The sequence below is a fragment of the Saccostrea echinata genome, unplaced genomic scaffold (genome assembly GCF_033153115.1).
Source record: "Saccostrea echinata isolate AGI-Se365-2 ecotype Australia unplaced genomic scaffold, CSIRO_AGI_Sech_v1 ptg000034l, whole genome shotgun sequence".
NCBI classification, from domain to species: domain Eukaryota; kingdom Metazoa; phylum Mollusca; class Bivalvia; order Ostreida; family Ostreidae; genus Saccostrea; species Saccostrea echinata.
The window spans coordinates 6592218-6616917 of NW_026889783.1; the positions used below are offsets into that span (position 1 = coordinate 6592218).

General features: G+C 32.8%; 2 protein-coding genes across 3 annotated transcripts; one reads left to right on the plus strand and one right to left on the minus strand.

Annotated features, from left to right (window-relative positions):
* Nucleotides 1-586: 586 nt before the first annotated feature.
* On the minus strand, nt 587-17361 carry LOC133199655 (nuclear transcription factor Y subunit gamma-like). 2 transcript variants are annotated; one of them, XM_061335527.1, is made up of 10 exons: nt 17133-17361; nt 16628-16766; nt 15795-15866; nt 15442-15555; nt 13835-13930; nt 13496-13724; nt 13262-13345; nt 12927-13078; nt 6784-6933; nt 587-1631 (listed from the first exon to the last, which is right to left on the minus strand). In XM_061335527.1, exons 2-10 carry the CDS (start codon nt 16754-16756, stop codon nt 1539-1541), a joined length of 1119 nt encoding a protein of 372 aa, XP_061191511.1. In that variant the 5' UTR covers nt 16757-16766; nt 17133-17361; the 3' UTR covers nt 587-1538. The 2 variants fall into 2 exon arrangements, with proteins under 2 accessions (XP_061191511.1, XP_061191512.1); XM_061335528.1 differs by having other exon boundaries at nt 17129-17361.
* A 1098-nt stretch (nt 17362-18459) lies between these two features.
* LOC133199315 (mediator of RNA polymerase II transcription subunit 8-A-like) lies at nt 18460-22573 on the plus strand (the record flags this gene model as incomplete). The annotated part of the gene is made up of 6 exons (XM_061335128.1): nt 18460-18587; nt 19513-19657; nt 20315-20455; nt 21653-21737; nt 21972-22139; nt 22328-22573. Coding segments are annotated over 6 exons (750 nt in total), but the record flags the coding sequence as incomplete, so codon positions are not given.
* Between the last annotated feature and the right edge of the window lie 2127 nt (nt 22574-24700).

Here is a 24700-nt window from a genome sequence, read left to right on the forward strand (position 1 = left end):
ATCATAGTACATGTACCATTTTATGAATCCTTTACAGAGTTGTATCATACTCAGGTGACCATTGGGCCCTTAGGCCTCTTGTTAAGGCTGGAGTTCATCCTATTCTCCAGTTCATTTGCATCAAATATTTCTATCCATTTACATGTTCTTGATAGTCATCCAACTTTTTACAACTGGTTGGCCATGGCAGTCTGACAGTATTAAGAATTTCAGGTCATATTTTAATATCGGATCATTATCTTGGGAACTCTTTGCTTCATACATGTAGTTGATAATACACCACTTCATCAGAAGGCTGACTAATCACAAGTAGATAACTTATCTCAGATAATACTTTTCTTTTGATTGATCAGAAGAATTGCGAGTGAAAATAGCATTATCCAATTCATTTCATCTTATTACTTACGCACATATACCATGGATTTGAAAATTCTCAACGATATTTTTTCTCCAAATATTTGTTGGTATATAGTCCACCATTAGAGATAAAATTTACATGTTCTGTATACGCTAAATTTCAGTATTAATGGAGTCATTCTTGTGTAGGATTTGACAATGTAAAATTCTCTTTATAAACACAAATACATCATCTGCAAAGGTCTTTATTAACATTAATACAATAAATAATTTTATGTGTGGGTGAGAGATGTCATTTTGCTGCAAAACATTTTCAAACTTCTGTTCCAAACTCAGAAGTTAGAATATTGAATATTGTGATTTGTAAAATGAAAAAATAAGATATGGCAGAAAATACTGAATACACTTCAAACAATGCATAAAAACATTCTCAGCAGAAATGAATACATGGATTAATTGGCTGGCATTATAAATGACTTATTAGAAATTGCATTTTTAATGACAAGATCTAGATGTATTTCGGTAATCCTAAATGGAACAATGAAACGTTTCAAATGATCTACCTGAGCCAGTAACTTCTCAACATACAAGAAACACAGACATTAAATATAAACATGATTAAAACAATCATTAATGATGATAACAATGTACTGGTACGCCACAAGTTTTTCAAAATGAGTGTACAAACTTTCCCTCAGTGACAGGAGGAGAATTGTCACCCTTCACATTTTATAACTGTGTGTATATGAATAACATAGAACCATTGTATATGGTCTTACTCATGTAATGTAGAGAGAATAGTATCAAAGAAAACAACATTGAGTACATGCTTTAGAAAAATTTTGAACAGCTTAAAACAATCTCAACCATCTAAACAGGAAATCAGATTTCATGTTTATTAAGAAATATTCATTGAAAGAATCCACAAATGCTACTAAAATGCATATTTTGAAAATGCAGCACTAAATAACATAAATGACTGTGAAAGGCTTCAAAATAAAATAATGAACACACATTTATCAAGCTTTCCCTAGTACATGTGCATGTATTTAACAACCTTTCACACATTAGTTAAAAACACCAGATTAGATCCGGAGTTATAAAATATGTAGATTAGATATGAAACTCTGTCTTTGCTCCAGAAGAACAGGAGATCCTATAAGAGTGTTCCTTTGTTCCTGCTAGGAGGCATCTTGTCCCTCTGTGTGCTCTGCCTCTGTTTGTTGTATATACACTTGCTGACCATTTGGTAATTGCTGTATCTGATAAACACCCTGTCAAAAAACAATAAAAATATTATGCTTTTTGATAACAAAGGTAGATCTTGAGATTTTTTAAGTACGTACAGTCACAACATTGTATTTCTTTCAAAATGTTAGAACCCCTTTGGGCCCCATTCCTGCCCCAGAGGCCACGCTTTAAAATCAAGAGGCCCATGGACCACAATGCTCATCTGAGTAAGTTCTAAAGAAGATTTTTTAAGATTTTTCTCCTTTATATTCCCATGAAAATTTGTGACCCCATATTTAAGTCCCACTCCAACTTTAAAGGGTCTTTGAATCCACTCAACATGGGGATGCTTCAATATCAATTTGACTAACATGACTTTGCAGTTATGAAGAAAAATCTTTTCCTATATACATGCAATATGTAAAATTTAATCCCAGTTCAACCTTTTCAACACTGTAGATGGATACATTGGTCAGAGAAAGAGATTTTTAAAGATCCACATTTGTAACTTTTTTCCTTAAATAAGATAACATTTTATAATGAAAACTAAGTGCCAGGAAATGCTCAGAATGCAGGATTTTGCATCATTTACCCCAGACTTGGGGCCTAACCCCCCCCCCCCCCATTATATTTGAAGTCATCTTTAAATCCACTTCATTCATTTGACTTCAGAATTATGTCTGGAATATTCCTTATCTGATGCTTTCATATAATATCATTTACCAGGTTTTTGCTGTTCTTCGGTAGATTAAGATTTTTCCTATATATTCCTAAGTAAAACTTTGATCTCCCATTGTGGCCCAACCCTACCACCAGGAGTCATGCTTTGAACAAACTTGAATTTACACTATGTACTGAAGCTACTACACAAGTTTAATCTTTTCTGGCCAATAAGTGGTTCTTGGGAAGATTTTTGAAAGATACCATTAAATTTTCACTAATTCTTACTTATCTCCCCTTGACAGAAGGCATGGCCTTTCATTTGAACAATCTTGAATCCCCTTCACCAAGGATTTATGGCAACTTTGGTTGAAATTGGTCTCCAGTTCTGGAGAAGGAGTTGAAAATGTGAAAAGATCACAGATGACAGACAATGGACAACAGATGACAGATGGACACCAGACACTCTTCGATCAGAAAAGCTCACTTGAGCCTTTGGCTACTGAATAGTAGCAATCTATGTGAGTGGATCAAAGGATCTGATTTCAATTAGATTGTTTTTGCATACATAGATCATGATCTATCATGGTCATGATCAGAAGAGATGCTTTTAATTAAGACATCCACTTCATTGATTAGAATGGGAAATGAAGGTAAAGCTTATCATATACACTTTAAATGAATTCAAAAATATTTAAAAAACAAAGTATTAAATCTGTTAGAAATTTAAACTAAAATTTGAAAAGCTGCATCAGAATAAATGACCCTATTTTCAATGTTGACATTTTTGTGGGAATTATGTCCTAGCAAAGTTTTGGAGAACATAAGTTTTATAAAATAAACATTTATATATAATATAATTCTGGTTATAACATGGTATTTGATTGGTTAAACTAGAAATATGTCCATAGGACATGAATGCCCCGCCAAGGGTATATTAGTAATGCAACATTTTAACACAAATTGAGAAAAGTGAGGTCAAGGTCAAAGGAAAGGTCAAGGTAAAAAAATATTGATGCAGTTGAATAGCTTACATCAGTATGTATCAGCATATGACGTTTGATTCAGAAACTAATTTAAGAAAAGTGAGGTCAAGATCAAAGGAAAGGTCAAGATCAAAAAATGTTGATGTAGTTGAAAAGGTTACATCAGTATGTATTAGCATATGAAGTTTGATGAAAATATTATGAATGGTTTCTTTAAAACTGAGCTAAACACTAATTTAAGAAAAGTGAGGTCAAGGTCAAAGGAAAGGTCAAGGTCAAAAAATATTGATGCAGTTGAATAGCTCTCATCAGTATTAATCAGCATATGAAGTTTGACACTAATTTAAGAAAAGTGAGGTCAAGGTCAAAGGAAAGGTCAAGGTCAAAAAATGTTGATGCAGTTGAAAAGGTTACATCAGTATGTATTAGCATATGAAGTTTGATGAAAATATTATGAATGGTTTCTTTAAAACTGAGCTAAACACTAATTTAAGAAAAGTGAGGTCAAGGTCAAAGGAAAGGTCAAGGTCAAAAAATATTGATGCAGTTGAATAGCTCTCATCAGTATGTATCAGCATATGAAGTTTGACACTAATTTAAGAAAAGTGAGGTCAAGGTCAAAGGAAAGGTCAAGGTCAAAAAATGTTGATGCAGTTGAATAGCTCTCATCAGTATGTATCAGCATATGAAGTTTGATAACACTATCTTGAATGGTATCTTTAAAACTGAGCTAAAAACTTATTTAAGAAAAGTGAGGTCAAGGTCAAAGGAAAGGTCAAGGTAAAAAATATTGATGCAGTTGCATAGCCCTCATCAATATCTATCAGCATATGAAGTTTGTTAAAAATATCTTGGATAGTTTCTTTGAAACTGAGCTTTGAACAGAGCTAAACGCAAAGTGTGATGGAAGGACAGACGGAAGGACGGAAGGACAGAAGGACGGAAGACGGACATGACAAACACTATATGCCCCGGCCATATTCATGGCGGGGCATAAAAAATTACTTAATATCATATAAATTGGGTTGCCCATGTCACAATGACTTGCATCAAAAACATATCAATCTGCCTAACATTACATTTAAATTTTGTACATTTTGAAATCATCTTTTAAGGGCAATCATCTTTTTTTTCTTACACTAAATAAATGAAAAATTATGAAGAATGACTATAATAGCTTCCCAATTTATACGGTATACACTGGGTTGGAACAGTTTACACTTTTTTTTTAAAACCACTTTGCAGTTTATAAAGCATAAACTGCCCCAACCCATTTTATATAACATCACTAGGTTCAATGTATGTAGTCTCTCCCACAGGGGACTTGCTGAGTTCTGTCATCACATCTTCATACTCAGTCAGGGGGCTCAGATAATGATAAACAATTTTTTTTCCAACAATTCTTTTTTATTTAACATAGTGAAGAACTAAAAATCATCTAAGACTCACTGTATTTAAAATATTTTAAGTATTTTTAAATGTCTGGTCAGGGCTACTGGATGTAGGATAGGGTCTTGTAAAAAAAAAAAAAATTTTAGGAAGCCCAACTGGTCTGGTACTAAGAAAAGTAAATGTCAAATCTAGTGTTGTCAACACGTACCCGGTTAACCATCGAACGATGCGAGTATCGGTTATTAAAACTGCTACTCGGTTACTCGTATATATAAAATTTATATTTTAACATGTTGAAATCAGCAGGAAAAAATATAATAATTTTGTTCATAAATTTCTATAATTAATTTACCGTTATTTAACAATATACTCGACCTAGCTTTTTACAAATACGACCGATTTGTTTTGATAAGTATTTCACAAATTATCTAATTGGAGGCTTTGATTGCCGAGGGATATACAAGTTTTGAAGGCTTGGGTTAATTATAATTATCTCTTATAAATCCGTGCTAGTCCGCAGTATACAAGATTAAAGATAACGCCACCAAATGCACCCAAATCTTTTAAAAGAGTGACTGAAATTAAATCCGTTAGTTGTAAAATATTGGTTGTATTGAAATGGAATATACATACACGGGTGGGACCAAAAATATGCTAAACCACCTTAGATTGAAATTTTACTCTGAATCAAGCCATATTTTATAAAGGACATCCCTCAAAACAGCAAAGTATTAAGGGATGTTCGAGAAAAAAATACTTTTGTTTGTAATTAAGAATAAAGTTGCATAAGCAGTGCATTTGTGTTTTATATATACCGGTATAAAATGATGAGATAAATATAGAAATGGTGACGTTACAAATACAAAATGTATTTTAATTACTTTTTAGTATTAAAACTGCAAAAAAGAGTGTTTTGAGGTCTAAAGAAAAACCATCCAAGTAACCGGTTACTCGATCGGAAAAGTAAGCAAGTACCCAGTTACTAAAAATCGTCCGATTTGACAACACTAGTCAAATCCTGTTGACCCTTATTTTTAACAAATTTGAATCCCAATATCCAAAGGATGCTTTGAGATAATGTAAGTTTTAATGAAACTAGGTAAGATGGATCTGGAGAGGATTTTTTTAATGCTACCAGTCAAAATTTTTTGAGCAAAGCTGGATGAACAAAAGATGTTTGTGAAACACTTGTGCCCCCCTCCCCCCTGGACATACATTACAGAGTTTGCTCAATCGTACCCAAAACAGAACTTGACCTAGATAGTCTTATTATAAATCTGTATACCAAATTTTCATTTCGTATGTGCAACCTCTAAGGCGAAAATGAATGAAAACTGCAAATAATTGGAATTTTTCTAAGTCAAAGGGGCATAACTAGGGATGGGTATTGCCAAAAATTTCATATCGCAATATATCACGATTTTCTCCCAAAATATCACGATAATATCATGATATTTTTACAAGCAAGTTTTACAATGGTTTTAAATGAATGTTCATAATGAATGTTCATAATTTTTCCTGAAAATATACTGGAAAAACATAATTTTACTTTAAATTTTTTCATTTTTTGAATTTACATTACATTAATCATGTTTGGATGCTAAGATGCCGTTCTTTTTTTTTTTACACTTCCTGTAATTGTAATTAGAAAGATTGAACAAGTAAATGAATATTTTCTGGAATATACAATTATATACCTAAATACCAGTATTTTAGTCACGATATGTATCACACAATTAAAAATCACGATATACCGGTATACCAATAAAATTGCACATCCCTAGGCATAACTCTGTCAAAAATTGCTCAATCGTACCCAAAACAGAACCTGACCTAGATATTCTTATGATAAATCTGTATACCATATTTCATTTCAGTATGTGCAACCTCTGTGAAGAAAATGAAAGGAAACTGTTGGTGGAGTGACAGACAGACTGACCAACAGACTGCAGCAAAGCAATATGCCCTCCCTTCTTTGAAGGGGGGCATAAAAACAGACAGCATTATGTCACCTTGTTTATTACATATAGCTACTTGTTTATTACATATACATGTAGCTACTAAAATTGAATTAAAATAATCAAAAGATATTATCCCCATTTAATATTTAGTCATCCTTTGGATTTCTTGGACTATTTCTGTGGTTATTTCATTGTACCTGTCCAAACTGTGACTGGTCTGCCTGTGTGACTGTCTGTATTGTTTGGACGGCTGGTTGTTCTGAGGACTGGATAATGATTGGCTGATTTCCCTGCTTTCCTTGTAGCTGCATCTGAATGGCTTGTAACTGGGCTGGTGTCAGTTGAATCTACAACACAGTTTTACCATCAGATTGTTTGTCTCTGTCTATCTTACTCTGCTAAAGGTACTGACAAACTATGATAGCCTCACATACTGTATGCAGCATAAATAATTATACATGTACTGTTCCAAACGTTTGCATGTAAATAATTATATTCTTCAAAACATTTACAAGTAAATTATTATATTATTCCAAACATTTACATATAAATAATTATACTGCTCAAAACATAATTATACTATTCAAAATTTTTATATGACAGTAATTACACTGTGCAAAACAAATACATGTAAATATTATAATGTGCAAACAATTAAGTAATATATAACAAATTTAAAGAACTTCACTGGATTTGATCTTGTACCAATCCAATTCATTTCCCAGTGAAATTTTGAATCTTGTTTTTTTATTACTTATACATTTGAGACGGACAATTGTATATAAATATTGCACTAAATGCCATTGTATATTTTTCACAAAACGGCACAAGGTAAATCGGCTTGGAAAGCGGTTATATTTTGAATTCACTTGACAAAGGGTTCTGTTTCAAACTGAACATTCTGTGAAAGGCTACTTGTGATCAATAATTGTGAGAAGATTGTTATCTGGGATTTTTTGTTTCCCTGAGAACCAGTATTCATGGTATTCGATGGTTAAAAAGACACAAGAAACACAAGTCTGATATTGGAAAATAACAAAGTTGGGGGAATTTCGGTGGGATAAGGTATGGGGACACCAGGCCACTTTATTTCATATTCAGAATCAGAAATCAAACATATACCTTTATAATACATGTATTTACTTTTGAACTTCTTATGGTTAATTTGATTCTGACAGTATGAAGGAGAATACTATTTTCTTTGGAATATATCCTACATAATGTCAAGCTGAATGACGAACATTGAGCTTTATCTAGAATTAAATGTATCGATCAAGTTCTGATGTAACTTATAATGATTTTCACTGAGTAGTTTCTTTTACAAATTCAGATTTGGTTCAAGATCATGTTAATATAAGAAAAATTATTTAAAAAATAAATTTCTTATCTTGGAATGTATCCTATTGACAATTGTTAAGCAAACTATTAATGACATTTATAACAGTAGCTGTTTTCTACTATACAAGGACTGTCCAAAAAGTTGGAGGACAATGGCGTTTTGTCATTTTAAAAGGTCTAATATAAACCGGTACATATTGTATACAAACTAGAAATATGTCCATAGGACATGAATGCCCCACTGAGGGTATATTAGTAATGCAACATTTTAACACAAATTAAGAAAAGTGAGGTCAAGATCAAAGGTCAAGGTGAAAAAATATTGATGCAGTTGAATAGCTTACATCAGTATGTATCAGCATATGAAGTTTGATTACACTATCTTGAATGGTATCTTTAAAACTGAGCTAAACACTAATTTAAGAAAAGTGAGGTCAAGGTCAAAGGAAAGGTCAAAGTCAAATAATGTTGATGCAGTTGCATAGCTCTCATCAATATCTATCAGCATATGAAGTTTGATAAAAATATCTTGGATAGTTTCTTTGAAACTGAGCTTTGAACAGAGCTAAACGCAGAGAGTGACGGAAGGACAGATGGAAGGACGGAAAACGGACATGACAAACACTATTTGCCCCGGCCATATTCATGGCGGGGCATAAAAATGTTTGTTGTAAAAATTCAAGTTAAACTTGTTAGGTTTAATTTTTTTAACTTAAATTTTATGTAAAATTCATGATACCAGTAGCTAGGGTCCGGAAAGTGTGCACAGCCCAAGCTTAAATAGCATTGAAATTCACAAATTTTGTATCCCTTCCCTAATATATGCTGTATGCCAAAATTGGTTGGAATTGGTTTGGCGGTACCGCAGAAGAAGCTCAAAATGTTCAAATGTTAATGGACAACGCACAACGAAGAACAAAAACAGGTAGCAATAGGCCACCTGAGTGACTTAGGTGACCTAAAAATATGGTAAGTGTTTTTACAGTACATTATGAATTTAGCTTTACGTCGGACTGGACCGTGCATCTTCAATATACTTAATATTGAAGCTGATAATATTTATAGTGATTTGAATTATGTATTTACTCATTAAAGGTCTATATTTTAATATTGTTTCACACACATGGCAGTGTTGTTAATGTAAACAAAAAAATAGCATGTGTCCATGAACATTTTTGAAAGCCCTCCTATATGCTGTAGTATTGAGATTTACCAACATTTCAAACTAAATGTTCAGATATTTCTACTTTAGGATACACTTTCAAATTTTCTGCTCCTAAAAGAGGAGTCACAGGGGTCAGATGCACTATGCCATACACTCTCTTTATATCTTAACTTTTATAATGATTCTGGCCCCTTGTGTGCTCTTGGTGCATTTTTGTTTTTTAATTGCACTGTCTTGATTATTCAATGCAATACTTATAGACAACATACCATCAACAGATCATTCCCCATACAAATGACTCGAAAACTTTGACTTTTTGTCTTAAAGTTAGAATAAAAGATTCATGAGTTACAATTCAGTTTATTTCAGTAACTTTTACACAATAAATTAGAAACCTGCATAAAACATATTTTGTATACATTGTGTTTTGCATACACTGATGTATTCATTATAAGGAAGTTGATGTGTAAAAAAAATTATAACTTTTTTCCCTAACTTTTTTTTTTTTCATGTAATTGTAAAACCAAGATTTTTTTTCCCATTTACATGTACATGTATATCAAATTATATCCTGACCAGTGCTTTTGGGTTTGTTTTTTTAATGTTTATTACACTTTTTCATTTTTCAAAAGTTTTCACCATATTTATAGTGCACATTACATACTGTAAATCATATGGCAATTTAAAATAACATTTTTAAAGAGGCAAGAGGACATAATGTGCCATCCAGACTCAAGATTTTTTTTTTGGGGGGGGGGGGGTCTAAATTAGCAAAGGCATTTTCATTCATCAAATTGAATATAAATTTGATACCTCACATTTTTAATAATTTAGCAGTCAATGCTGAACTAGGTTTTTAACCACTTTCCTATTTATGTTATGAAAACATGTTTAAATATTATATCAGATTAAGAAATATATGGAATCAAATACCACATATAGTAATGCACTTTTAGTATCAGCTTTCAAAGAGGACAAAGAGACAGCTCTGAAAAAGGGTTATACTTCATGGCAAAGCAAGATTTTCAATCTTCAACAAAAACTAAACTTGACCTCTTTAAATACTTCCCATAAGGACTTGATGTTTAAAATAAATAAAACTTTTGTTGATATGACCTTTGAACAATTGAGCAAAATCTCATCTTCTAACTCAGGAATACTTTATTTCAATTGTAAAATCTTAAATTTTACTGATTATTAATTGCAGGATTACTTAAAGTTTCCCTTGAAAAAGCATGAAAGATCACAGCTAACAAAATTAAGAATCAGTGCACATTCACTCTTCAATGAAACAGGTAGATATTGTAAACCAATAATAACTAAGGAAAAAATGTTTATGCTAAGCTTGTAAATTATTGGTTGAAAATGAAAAACACTTTGTACTTTACTATCCTGTTTATGACAATCTTTGATTTCAATATTGTGATATTTGGATGATAAATTATACTGTGGTACTGATCCCATCAAAGAAATTGTTAACACGTGTGATTATAATGCTACAAAACGTTTATGTAACTACTTAGATAAATGCTTTATGCAGAGAAAACAAATAAAGGGACTATAAAGAATTGTGTAAAATTATCTTGCATGCTATAGCCATTATGTTATAATATTTTTTCTTTTCATCTGTTACCTGTCATTTGATTTCTTATTTTGACTGTATATCAACTTGGTGATGTCAATAAATTGAATTAATTATTTAAATATGATCTTTGCAGGAATTACAGCTTTAGAAAACAACCAAAAAGCGCATTTTCCTATCCATAATATGAACACTGACATTAAAATAATTCAAGATTTTGAAGTCTAAATCAGTTAACACGGTAAAGATTCTATTAATTTTTAGAGGCTAATTCTAATATGCCAAACATTGATGAATGGATGGATTTCACTTTTAAAAAATATCTGACTTCTTTTTTTATTATTCAAATTGCTCAGTTTTTCCCACTGAGTACATAAGTATACAGTCCATATTTTTCCAGCATTAATTATACATGTACAAATTTCAAATGCATGTATACATGCAAATTCTTACTTAATTTTGTATTGTCACTCAAATTTGGCTAACACATGAGGTCCTGCCCTTAACATATATGCAGGAACTATTAAGTTTCAATGAACACAAATTATATGCCTTTTAGAGCTTCTTGTACATGTTTTTACGTTGGCTAAAACTTCATATATATTTTTTACTTACATGCAAATTTAGAAACATTTCAAAACCAACTTGAAGGTTTGTCTTTTAATACTGCTATGAAATATGACAAATCAGGAGATAATGTCTCCAATCTCTCTTATTCAGTATATTCTATATGTAAGCTATCCCTTACCATACTTTAAAGAATGTTTAAAATTGGTTGCAGTTGCATATTATAAAAACTCTGTATACATTGACTTTGTTTATTTTAGGAGGATGGAAGAAATCAAGTGGACTTAATCCTGGATTTGCTCTTTATATTGAAATAATAACTATATAGTTTTATTTTCTTTGAAAATATCACAAGTTCAAACAAGTTGAACTCAAATGGCTTGAGGGAAGCTATTTTATGTGTGAGTACACCCAAGGAACTTTAAGGCTTTTAAAATAAAGTGTACCACAAAATCAAAATTTTTACTGGCTTGAGGGAAACCATTTGATACTTCTTAAATGAAAATTGTAGCAGTTTCAGTGCCATCTAAACCCATGGTTTACAAAGCTAAATCAAATTCTAGGGAGACTTCTTAACGCAGTGCACATTGATCATTATTAAAACTATAAAAAAAATTAAATACATGTCAATGTATATATCTTAAATACATTAATTTCTTTGTATTACTTAAACATCCTAAGAATACTGAAAGAGACAAAAAGGTAGATTTAAAAAAAAAATATTGTTTGATATTTTCCAATAACAAGGCTCATAAATATCTAAGCAAAGAAAAATACACATTGTCAATCTAAAAGTTTTCATCTGATAGGCTTACGTTTCAAAGTAATTTTATTACTTGCATAGTATGCAAACTTCACAGTTGATTAATCATTTACATGATGTTAACATTTAAGATCCAAACATTTCTCTCTTCTCATTGTTCCATATTTTCAGGCCCTTGGCAAAGTCATGGTTTTGTTTTATTCTCTTCAAAGTTCATTTTAAATGACAAATTCCTTATCACCATTTTTTGTGAATGTGTATTTATTAATAAATAAATGAAAACAAAGAATAACAAATGTATTACTTTGTTATGAAAAAAGATCTACTACTGCATGCTGATTGAGCGAATTCATCATGCAATCAGCCTTATTTTTTACGTGTGATTGCACAAGACAGTTAATAGCTCTAAATTTAACAGTAAAATATGTTTGTATTCACAGCATAAATTAATCTTTTGACAATAAAAAAGGTACAAAATCATCTCTAACATCTTTGGTATGACATCCATAGCTGCCCAGCTGTTTTGCGTCTTGTTGTGTATAACTTGTAACAATGTACTTTTTCATATGCGGAAGCATAAATTCTAGACGATTCGATGCAGTGGTCATTAGCAGTGAAACAGGTACAAGTGCCCTGCTGACATTCATCTATTTCAGCAGTGATAACACCAAAAGTGACGATATTACCACGTGTTCTTAATAGATTTTTTAAGGTTTACAAAAATGAGGGAGAGAGGGAGGTTATGAAAATATTAAGGCGACTTAAACTTTGCTTTTTTGATAATTTATGGTGAAGTTTGAAGCCCAAAAGCAACTACATGTATTTCACCTCAATCGTCCCCTATGTTGGTCCTTGATGGTCAGACCAATTTTCTTGAGTCAGATACCTGACCCAGTCAATATTTCCTTGGGTAGAGTAAACTTACAGGGACATTTTGCACTCCATTGGGGGTGATGACCTGTTGATACACTTGTGTCTGTTGTTGGGGTTGCTGAATTTGAACTTGTTGCACCTGAGGTTGACTTGTTTGTATTGTTTGTTGATGAGGAGCTTGAATTTGAATCACCTGAGGCTGTGCTACCTGAAATTGTGAATCCTTTTCTTTCTTATCTAGTAAAGGTATGTTCACATGTGATAACTGACAAATTTTACTATTACTACATGTACATTGTAAAATTTCTCAATCTAGTAATTGGTATCAATTAATATCAGGATAAGGTATCATCCTAAACTAGAATTAAGCCTTTGGAATATTGAAACCTACCACTGGATTTTGAGCTGCCACAGGATTATGAGCAGAAACAGGCTGATGAATCTGGAAGGGCTGTTGAATAATTTGACCCCCTGAAACATTGAAAATTAACATTTATTCTTCAGAATGACAACACTATCAAGTTACTGACATTCCTTTACTTTTCACTTCTTTACAAAATAAAAGTAACTTTTTAAGTTTTCTTCATGAAGACAGAGAATTGAATATGTTATACAATGTACCAGGTAGTTGTATCTGTGTTGCTTGGGGTTGCTGTTGTGTTATTTGTGTCTGGACAGGTTGTGTCTGTTGCACTGTTTGTTGTGGTGTGGCTGTCTGCTGAACTGGTTGCTGCTGCTGCTGTTGCTGTTGTTGTTGCTGTTGCTGCTGTTGCTGAGCCTGCTGACTGGCAAGTTGAAGATAATACTGTATTTGATCTGGCAGCATAGATGTGCTCCTTGTACTATCATCCTGTTTATATAGAGAAGATATAGTAAATCAGGGCATTTGCATGAAACACACAAACATTTGCAATGAAATTACAAAGGTTTTTTGATTTTAAAACAATAGTTTACCAGTACCTGTCTTTTTGCAGGCTTGAGTTCATCTCTCGGAACTATGTCGATGAGAAAATCAAACTGGTCAAATTTGGTAATGGCCATGGCAATATCATTTCTCTGCAAAATACATTCTATGTATGTATACTGATCCAGTGTTTCAAAAAAAAAAAAAAAGAAAAAAAAGAAAAAAAAAAAACAAGACAAGAGGCCCATGGGCCACATCGCTCACCTGAGCACACTGGCTAGACTAAGGCACAAATCAGTTCAGTAATGAACGGGGGGGGGGGGGGGGGGGGGGGGGGGGGGGGCTTGAAATTTAAACTACCTGATGATGCTTCATGTCAATATAACAAATGAATTTGTTGTACTTGAGAAGATTTTAAAAGAATTTTCCCATTTATTCCTTTGTAAAAATTTGATCCCCCTTTGTAGCTCCTCCCTATCTCAGGGGTCATCATTTGAACAAACTTGAATCTATATTACCCGAGGATGCTTCCATATCAATAAGACTAACATAGCTTTTCTGTTCTTGAGAAGAAATTTTTTTTTCTATATGTTCTTATGTAAAACTTTCGATTTCCCATTGGGCCCCGCCCTACCCCCGGGGGTCATCATATGAACAAAATTGAATCTACACTACCTGAGGATGCTTCCATATAAATTTGACTCATCATGGCGTTGCTGTTCTTGAGAAGAAGATTTTTCCTATATATTTCTATGTAAAACTTTGATCCTCCATTGTGGCCCCGCCCTACCCCCGGGAGCCATGATTTGAACAAACTTGAATCTACACATCCTGAGGATGCATCCATATAAATATGACTCTTCATGGCTTTACTGTTCTTGAAAAGAAGATTTTTAAAGATTTTTCCTATATATTTCTATGTAAAACTTTGATCCTCCATTGTGGCCCCGCCCTACCCCCAGGGGTCATGATTTGAACAAACTTGAATCTACACTACCTGGGGATGCTTCCATATAAATATGACTCTTCATGGCTTTACTGTTCTTGAGAAGAAGATTTTTAAAGATTTCTCCTATATATTTCTATGTAAAACTTTGATCCTCCATTGTGGCCCCGCCCTACCCCCAGGGGTCATGATTTGAACAAACTTGAATCTACACTACCTGGGGATGCTTCCATATGAGTTTCATCTTTCCTGGCCCTGTGGTTCTTGAGAAGAAGATTTTTTAAAGATGCTATTCATTTTTCACTAATTCTTAATTATCTCCCCTTGAAGGAGGGCATGGCCCTTCATTTGAACAAACTTGAATCCCCTTCACCCAAGGATGCTTTGTGGCAAGTTTGGTTGAAATTGGCCCAGTGGTTCTGGAGAAGAAGTCGAAAATGTGAAAAGTTTACAGACAGACGGACAGACGGACTACAGACAAAATGTGATCAGAAAAGCTCACTTGAGCTTTCAGCTCAGGTGAGCTAAAAAAGGAAACCTGCATTTAAATTTCTAAACTTTTTTTTTTACTTTAGTATTTATTGTGGCAAAGACACATATTTAACAAGCTAAACGTTATGGACAATTCAAAATTCATGTGTGAACGTTATGTAGTAGAACAAAATGATTAAGTTCTTATTTTTTTCAAGACACTTCCAAATTTAGTTTTATAAATACCTGCAGAGTTCTCCTTTTGTTGTCCTCTGTGTGGATCCAAGCTCTGAGAGATAGCTCACTTATAAAGATTTCAGCAGCCTTGGCAAATAACACTGGTGCTTCTGCACTGATCATCTATAGCAACAAAAACCATAAGTATGAAAGGGGCTGACAAAAATGTAAATACTGCTAGTTAACTAAATACAAACTGGTAAAATATAGTAATTTAGTGCTAGTTTAACTAAATACTTTAAAATGTAATTTTGTATCTTCAATTTCTTGTACATGGTCTAAAACTGCAACTCTAATAGTTTATTACACAGTAATGAACATTAACAATCTATCATCTGCTGCTTTTAGAGCAATGTGCTAACCTTGACATCCTCATCAAGTTTCATTATTTTCTTAATTCTGGCCAAAGGTAACTCTTGTTGCTTAAAGTCATCCTGAAATATTTCATATCATAATTGAGAACATGTACCATCAACTTATCAGTATCGGATAAAAATAAATCATTACTTTTAACAAACTAATAAAAGGATAACTGCATGTATTATGATTGGTATTAAAGGAAGTCAATTAAATCATACATAGTTTTGCTATAAACTTGACAGTTATATATACTCAATGCTATCACCTAAATGATTCTGAATGAGTGTCTTGAATACTTAGGGTACAGATGTGTCAGTAAGATTGACTATGCAGAGGCATCGTCCCCTGGTGCCCTCTGTATTCAAGCCACACTATATACATGTATTAGCATACTGCTATTATTGTCAATTTCTTTATCTTCCTTCAGTTTTCTTCCTACTCAATATTTTTGATCCAGTTTCAGACTATTGTGACTATGTTGCAAATCTTGCATTTTCATGAGTATCCTACTCGTGTTATTGTACATCTTTCATTTGTACCCTCATGATAGATATGATTTATATTCTGTCATATTACAATATACTTTAATATTATTTATATGTAATCATTCTGAAATAATTGTATATGCCCCCTGAGGGCCCTTGATTGGTGAATAAACATATAAAGTATACTCAATGAGATATGACAAAAAAATTGTTTTTTCTTACAACAATTCATTTCAGCACTGGTGACTGTTTCTATGTAAGTTAATTTATATTTTTTCAGTGACTGAACTGACAATCGCAGTTATTTTAAGATCAGGTGGCAAAATACAATATATACTTTATATAGCTACCTGCTTAAGGCCTCTAATGTTGCTGATGGTCTTGGGCCAAAATTGCTGGAGCATCATGTTTGCCTCACCACTGATAGTGACTCCCCCTGAGGGGGAGGATCCACCTGGAGTGTAGTTAGGATCAGACATTTTTCAAATCCTAAAAAAAATTACGATAAAATATTTTGTATATCAGTCTGGTTAGATAGTAAAAATGAAAAAAAGAACAGTGTAGAACACTCCAACGACTGCAATAAATGAATATAAAATGGAATCGTTTTGATACTAACCATATTTATCAGGTGTCTATACATTTTTCAACAGTACGTAAATCTTTTAAACACATTATTTATATACTATAATTTTTCAATCAAGACATTGTGTGACATTTTATAGTGTTTTGTAAATTGCAACAGAGTAAAACTACTGGCTGGCCATCTACAATACGATTGATTGTGGCATTTGGACCAATAATTTGGTCAGAATTTACATACCCAATCAACACATGAACCAATGACCTACCCACCAATGAGAGTGAAGAACTATCTAGTCCAAATACAGGTGCGCGAACACTGGAAAAGGGATAAAAAGGACTACTATTGAAAATAACTGGCACTTATTAGCAAAAGTTTGATATTATTTTTCAGCAAATTAGTATAGAAAACAAAAAAAATGTTTTGTTTCCTTCTTTATGGGAAGAGAAAATGGCGGATTCTGATTGGAGAAGTAATGCGCATGCGTCACGTACATAAACAGAAAGCACACACACACAGCTTCCGGTAGATGAAAAATGCAGGTGATTGAATGAATTAACGAATGTCAATTTGTTAAGATTGAATGTATTTATTCATTTGAAATCAGTTGTATACTTTCTGTCAAAGCATTCAAGAAAAGCAATGAGCATGAAGCAATCTATTGGAAGATCGAGTTTGTAATGTTCTGAGATTGTAGCTTGATCATGTTGATATGGTCTAAAGAAATTATGTTAGAATCGAATAGTAAATTGGATGGACAATATCTGGTTGCCCATCCAAATGTTTTTCAGATCATTGAACTGAAAACTAGTAACTAGATGCCATCTTAACTTTAAAAAAAATGTTGTTGATTAAGCTATATAGCTTGATTTAGCTATATAGCTTTATTAAGCTATTCAGAATAGCTTGATTTAGCTATTTTACACACTTTTTTTTCAAATGTGTTATTTTCCAAGTATGCACAAAAAGTCGCACCTTGGTGCAGTGATGATATTCAACCTTGAACTCTTATGAAAATAATGTATGTAAAAATCACTAATCAAATTGCGTCTCCTTAAGAGACTTTGTACTCAAAGTTCTAAAAGTTTTGGGGCTATATAAAGCAATTGATACAGTTACTTCTTTGATGAAATTATAAAGGAGGCCAATTATGGTCAACAAGATAATTGATTGGTAATAATTCAGTACAATGAGAAGCAATCATACTTATCCATGCCTCAACGCACACAAGGTAGTGTACAGTTACCCAAACAATGGAAATTCATCTTTTGCTTAAAAGTATTCAAATGCTGCAATGTTAGAACTATCTTTGATTTGAATTGTTGATTTGATAACCCATATTACATATATGAATATAGTCAAATACTTGCGACTTTTTGTCTATTTTGTACAAATAACATTTTTGTGAAAACCTGCATATAAATAGCTTTATCAAGCTATTTTGAATAGCTTAATAAAGCTATGTAGCTATTTTAAGCTATATAGCTTAATCAAGAGATTGTGCTGGACCTGTTGAATATCCACAATTCAGATTAAAATATATATTTTACAATGTAGACCTATATCAGTTCAGATTAAAATATATTTTGCAATGTATATCAATTTCAGAAAGAAGAAAAACAACTGGAACAAACAGTGGAATCTCTTATTCAGAGAGTCCAGGACATAAAGAATTCCATTGCAAATTTTCTTCTGAAACTGGAAAATGAATACAACACCTTACAATGGTATGTGAATATTGCACAGCCACTGGAAGTAAATGTAAATATAGAGTATGTGTGTGCTTTTAATACACACTTGTATTTTATTACAATATTCATTAACTTTCAGTGTCCATGGTGAAGGTAACTGAATTTCATATAAGGTTTTTGTAATTTTTAGCCTTTCTAATAAATTGGAGAAGGTATTTTCTGATGAGAAGGTTCAACAAAATGGGTGTTTTTCAGAATCAGCTTATAATGCATTTCAAATTAAGGACCCTCTATACACTGACGAAAAATGTTTTTTGGACTTTGAGAAAATTATAAAGTGTAAAGGAGGATATTTTGAATTTAACTAATTCATTTTTAATATAGGGAGTGTGCCTTTTTTATCCAGGAAAAATCTTCAAAGATAATGAAGTAGTTATAAATAAAATTCGCTTTTTCTTACTCAAATGGAGAAAATACATGTAAATAAATTTTTCAACTTCTCTATCTTGGTCTAATATAATGTTTGCAATACTTGGATTTATTTTAAATTATGTCATACAGTGCAGATTGCAATTTATTCTACTTCTATATCAAATGAATGGTCAGTCTAACTACACAAAAGTACCCTGAAATTAGGGTGAAGTGTAGAGAGGGTCCTTAAATAAAAATGAAGTGTATATGATCTACAAAAATCGGAAAATATTCAGTAAGTTATAGATCTCTGATTTGGTCTGACGATTTCAAAATTTATTGGATGCTGTAATTCACTTGTGGAAATGTTGATCGAATTCAATAATGTCTTTTATTTGAACTTATTTCACATAATATTTCAAGACACTTGCGTTGTTTGCTTATACTAAAAAGTATATTTAGCCCCACTAATGAAATTGAATATACTTAACTTGTATTATTGCACTTTTGGATACATTTGTTGATTTTTATTTTGTTGCTTTTTTAATAGGCCCACAATGCTTGATAACTTTGCTCTTCTATCTGGGCAGCTGAACACCCTTGGAAAACTTCTCAGAAATGAAAAAGTTCCACCATTAAGAAATTCTGTGCTTCTCCCAATAGCTTTATCTGGTGACAGAGACCAAGAGTTGGAGGTAAGTAAATTTATTTATTTTATTCAATAATTGTATAGATTAATTACTTACACAAAAACATCACAGGTTCATCCCACAACACCTTGAAAAATAAAAATACTTTAAGTAAATAAGATTGCCAGATTAGAAATTGTATTAGTTAGTATACAACATGCAGAGCAGCAATAAACATAAAAATATTGTAACTGAGGATGGCACTTGAGATTTTCACCTTAGAAGAACTGCAGAATCTGATAATCATTCATTTATTTATACATACATTTGCTTTCTGAAATTGATAATAAGTTTACATATCTATGTCATTCAATTCATTTTTCCAGTACAATGAAAACTTAAAGATCAGGGCTGCATTCAAGATCATGGCAGGTATCTAGATCTATGATCTTGAACAATATGCAAACTTAGCTGCTATACATAGGGATAACAAGCAGTAATTAATGCAGTGCATTCCATAAACCTAAAATACCTTGTTAGCAGCTGGGCTATTAGCTATGATCTTGACCACAGTCCATGTTTTATCATTTTGAATTGAATGCTCCTAGGCAGCATATTTTGTTCAGCAACATATTGTGTCAAATATGGAGGGCAACAAGGATTCCAAGAAAAGAAATCATGATAAATGACAACAGAAATTTCTTAAATTATTTTTATTTCTAGAAAGTGACTGAGAGAAGAGTAATAGCTTTCAATGCTGATGTTGTGCCCCATTATCTGAGAACCAAACCAGAGCCAGATGTAGAGGAACGATTACAACCAGTTTTAAGCCGTGCATCCACTTTGTCACCTGAAATGGCCCAGGTATAGATCTACCTAGACAGAGTTTTACTATGATGTGCCTTTCAAAGAAATACTTGATATCACAATAACTTACTTAACGAAACTCTTTCATAGTGGAGGTAGGAAATGTTTCTTGGCAGGGGATAGTGTGCTGCTGAATATAATGCAAGATCAATAATTGTGGATTTTTTAAGCACAGAAAAGAAAGAAGTCCCGGTGAAATATCTTGCTGAACATTTGCTGAACTACGCTTATAAAATTTAAGTGGAGTTAATCCTCATGTGTTACATTTTTGTTGAAATTTTTAATGAACTTTCTGATAATCGTTACTTTTGGAAGCTGATAAAACACTCTAAACATTCCTTATTAAGGCTGTAATAAAAAAATTCCTAGATTCTCATTCAAAATTTTTGAAAAATCAAGGCTGGCGGGTGGATTTTATTTTATATTTTTTGTTTTATGCATTCAATGTGTAGATTTTTTGTTGACCTGATCAATCAGTGCAGATTTATCTATAATGCCCGAAAAAAAGTCACAGTAGAGGTCCATTTAAATCTGCATATCCCTTAATACACATCATCACCAATCTTTCACAACCAATGATCCTTGTTTAATATATATATATTACTTCAATTACCGCTTCAATTACCATCTTCATGATCTTGTCAGCTGTCAAAATCATGCCAACATTCACGGGATTTATAACAAAAGTTGCATGGTAGTTGAATACTGATCCCGATCAGAATCAAGATGAAATAAAACAGAAATTAAAAAAATCGAGGTGAGGGTAAAAAATCGGGGCGGGTGGGGATGAGAATCTAGGAATTTATTTATTATGGCCTAAACAACCTACTGTTTAAAGTTCAATCCTTGGCAATATATTGTACTTTCGGCATACTGATTGTTCGAAGCATTCAATTGTCACTAGCACACACGATGTTATGCCCCAGAAATCCTGCAAGATTAAGATCTCTATCGACTTCCTTGCAAAAGACCAGCCATAAAATAGATGACCACAAGTAATCATGAAAATAAGAATCCTGCTTGTTTTTAAGACCTTATGAAAGTAAAAGAATTAATGTTATGTAGCCTATTTTTTGTTTGAAAAAGAAAAGCAATATTTATGCCTTTAAAAAATACCAAATATAGCTCCAAACTGAAGATGACTTCATATATTTTAACAATAAAAATGACTCTAATTGTATATATATTATGCAGAAACAGATCAATAATATGAACAAGATGACCAGTAACATTGTGGATATCATCAAGTCTCACCAGGAAACCATGGAAAAGGAAGCCAGTGAGTCACAGCTTGTCAAGCTTGGATTTCTGAATAAATGGGAACAACTAATCCCATATACCTGAGAAAGATGTTCTACAAACTGTAAATTAGAAAGAAAAATCCTTTCATTTATGTTTTGATAAATTAACTCACTTTGCTATATATATAGATATATGCTAAGGGCATGTGATGTCTACAAACTCCATCATTTTCTTTGAAGCTGTTCCACATTAGAGTTGTTTTCTTCCACAGATCAGAAATCCTCTCTCTCCCAGACATCATCACAGGCTGATACAAATACACTTCTGTCAGCAGTTCTAACAGGGAAAGGGTTCAAGTCAGCTAGTATGAGGCGAGCAGAGATGTCACAGCAACAGAGCATGCAACCTCAGCAACAAGCAGCACAGCAGAAACCACAAGGTGCATATACATGTGTAACATGTATAATGTTTATTTACAGTCTGAGCCTATTTAGTTCAATATCAGCAGGTCATTTTGAATACAGTGTATAGTGTTATTTCTGTTGGCAGATGTTAAATTCTATATTGTTATTGCATTGATTAATTATTTCATTTTTGTCTTTATGCTTCAATATTTTTTTGTTTTAGGAAACAACTTAGGAAAAGTTCACAGTTCAATAAAGACCAACATTAAGCAGGGCTCAAGTTCTCATCCCTACCAGAGAAACTAAGACCAAGGACTGTGAATCTGATGAATCAGTGAACAAATTCTGATTATGCTGGTGTTGATGACTTGTTAAATTGTTGAACACTGAGAAGGCAAGCAAAGGAAAATCATAAGTGAAATGCAGTATGATACTTTGGAAGTGAAAGATACAGAATTTCAAAAATGATGAGAAAAAACATTACATAAATGTATTTCTTGTTGGTGCTGAAATAAAAACCTTAAAAACACATGTATAAGAGTTTTATATAAAATACTACAGTTAAAACCTTCAACAAAAGATTGAAAACTAGATGCTCTCATATGACAATAATACTTGTATTCGCATTGTATTTACGGTAACATGTGGGTTCGTCCCGATTACATGTTCACTTCGAGTTGTTTCGCCTCGAGTAGTTTCGTCCCCATTATACCTGTAACTTCTCATTAAAGTTGTCAAATTTTTGCACATGAGGATTTTTGCAGGCTAGTGTCACCTTGTTTGCTTTCTTTTACATGTCAGTGGCATCAGAAGAAAATTGAAGGTGGAGGGGATGGGGGCTAAACCAACCAAAAAACGTTGGGGGGGGGGGGGGGGCTAAGTCCCAATTTTCAATGCCTGCATTATGTCTGTTTTTGCAAAAAAAGGGGGAGGGGCTTAGCCTCCTCTCTGGTTCCGACGCCTATGCATGTTTGTTCTGGCACCAAATTTGTCCTTGTTAATTCTTCTCTCACCACGTTTGATTTTCTGTGAACTTTTTATGTTCTATCCAAAGAAAGTAAGCATATCTTTTTCACTCTTTCTTACTGTATTATGTAGTACTATAATAGTATGAGAGCTCATTTGCAGAAATGTAATAAAACATTTTATGGAAAATTTTCCGAGGAAATGTGATACGTCATACTCTCCTTCTTCATGGAGAACTAGCGGAGTGGTCACAATAATTATTCTTTAATGCAAATTAATACTTGTATCAAATTAAATTGAAAATGCTCTGTTAAACAAACGGACCATGGGCAATCTAATTAAAATTAGATCAAATAGATCGCTACACTAAGCTATCTAGCGGATCAAAGATCTAATTTTAATTGGATTGGATCACGGGCCTCCTGTTTAGTATTTCAAATAATAAATTCATTGTCTAAAATTAAAGAATTTAATGAATCATAAATTCTGTTTAAGAAAGAGCACGGAAAGGTTTTTCTTTATAAAAGGGGCGTTTTTTTTTTAAATTTGGCTACTATTTAGCCCCCCTTTCAAGAGCGGGTCTTATGAAAATACGAAATTTTATTTCACATCTGCAGGACATCACCAGTCATATTCCAAAAGTTTGAGGAGTTCTGTGAAAATGGTTTTGAGAAAAATCACTTTTTCGACCCCAATTTGGTCTTAAGAATTAAAATGAAAATTCCAAACCTAATGCACATCTACGTTACACCACCAGTCATATTCCAAAAGATGATTAGGCTACTGCGCAAAATATGAGAGGAGTTCTGGAAACCAAATCTTCGTAGAAAGGGGGGGAAGGGGTGTCGAGAGAGAGAGAGGGATCCATTGTATCCCCAAGTACTCGATAACATTCTAGCCAAGTTGTTTATTTGATAAACCCCATTAATTAGGGCTACATCCTTATCATTACATACATAAATAGACTATTTTATCGAACTTTAAACCTGAACTTAATCATTAGTTTTAATTAATTTTGTTACCTTTGACATTTTGCCATCTTTTACTTCACGTCCTTTTCATATCACTACACGTGTATTTGAACACATATAAATTCTGATCAGAGAGATAAACAGATGATTGATTGATCCCATCGTTATAATATTTAAGTCGAGTTATGTAGAAGGTCTGTATAAAAGAAATATGAACGTTCAAAATAAAGTCTGCATGCATACTCTATGCGCTATGATGTAATGGAACAGACTTGGATTAGTTTTGTACACACATCTTACCCTATTTTTATTTGTTAATAAATTTTAATATTTATATAGTTATGGTTAAAATTGCAAAGCAAAATACATGGCGGATCCTGTATGTGTTGGGAAGGATTGGCAACAGCTGGAGGGTGAGAGGTCCGGGACAACATATTGAGCATCCTCCCTTAAGGGTGGGGACACAACTCTCTCTAAATCAATTGCTAAAGTGACAGTATTTACTAGTAAATGTTTTAATGTTCCTTTAGTATTTTAATGGCAGTTATCCGAATGTCCGTGTTTTCTATTGAACCTTTTGATTTGGACAAGATAAATAGAGTGTGTTATATTATATTAGTGAGGTCCCACAGTGTACAGATTATCAAGAATTTCGATTA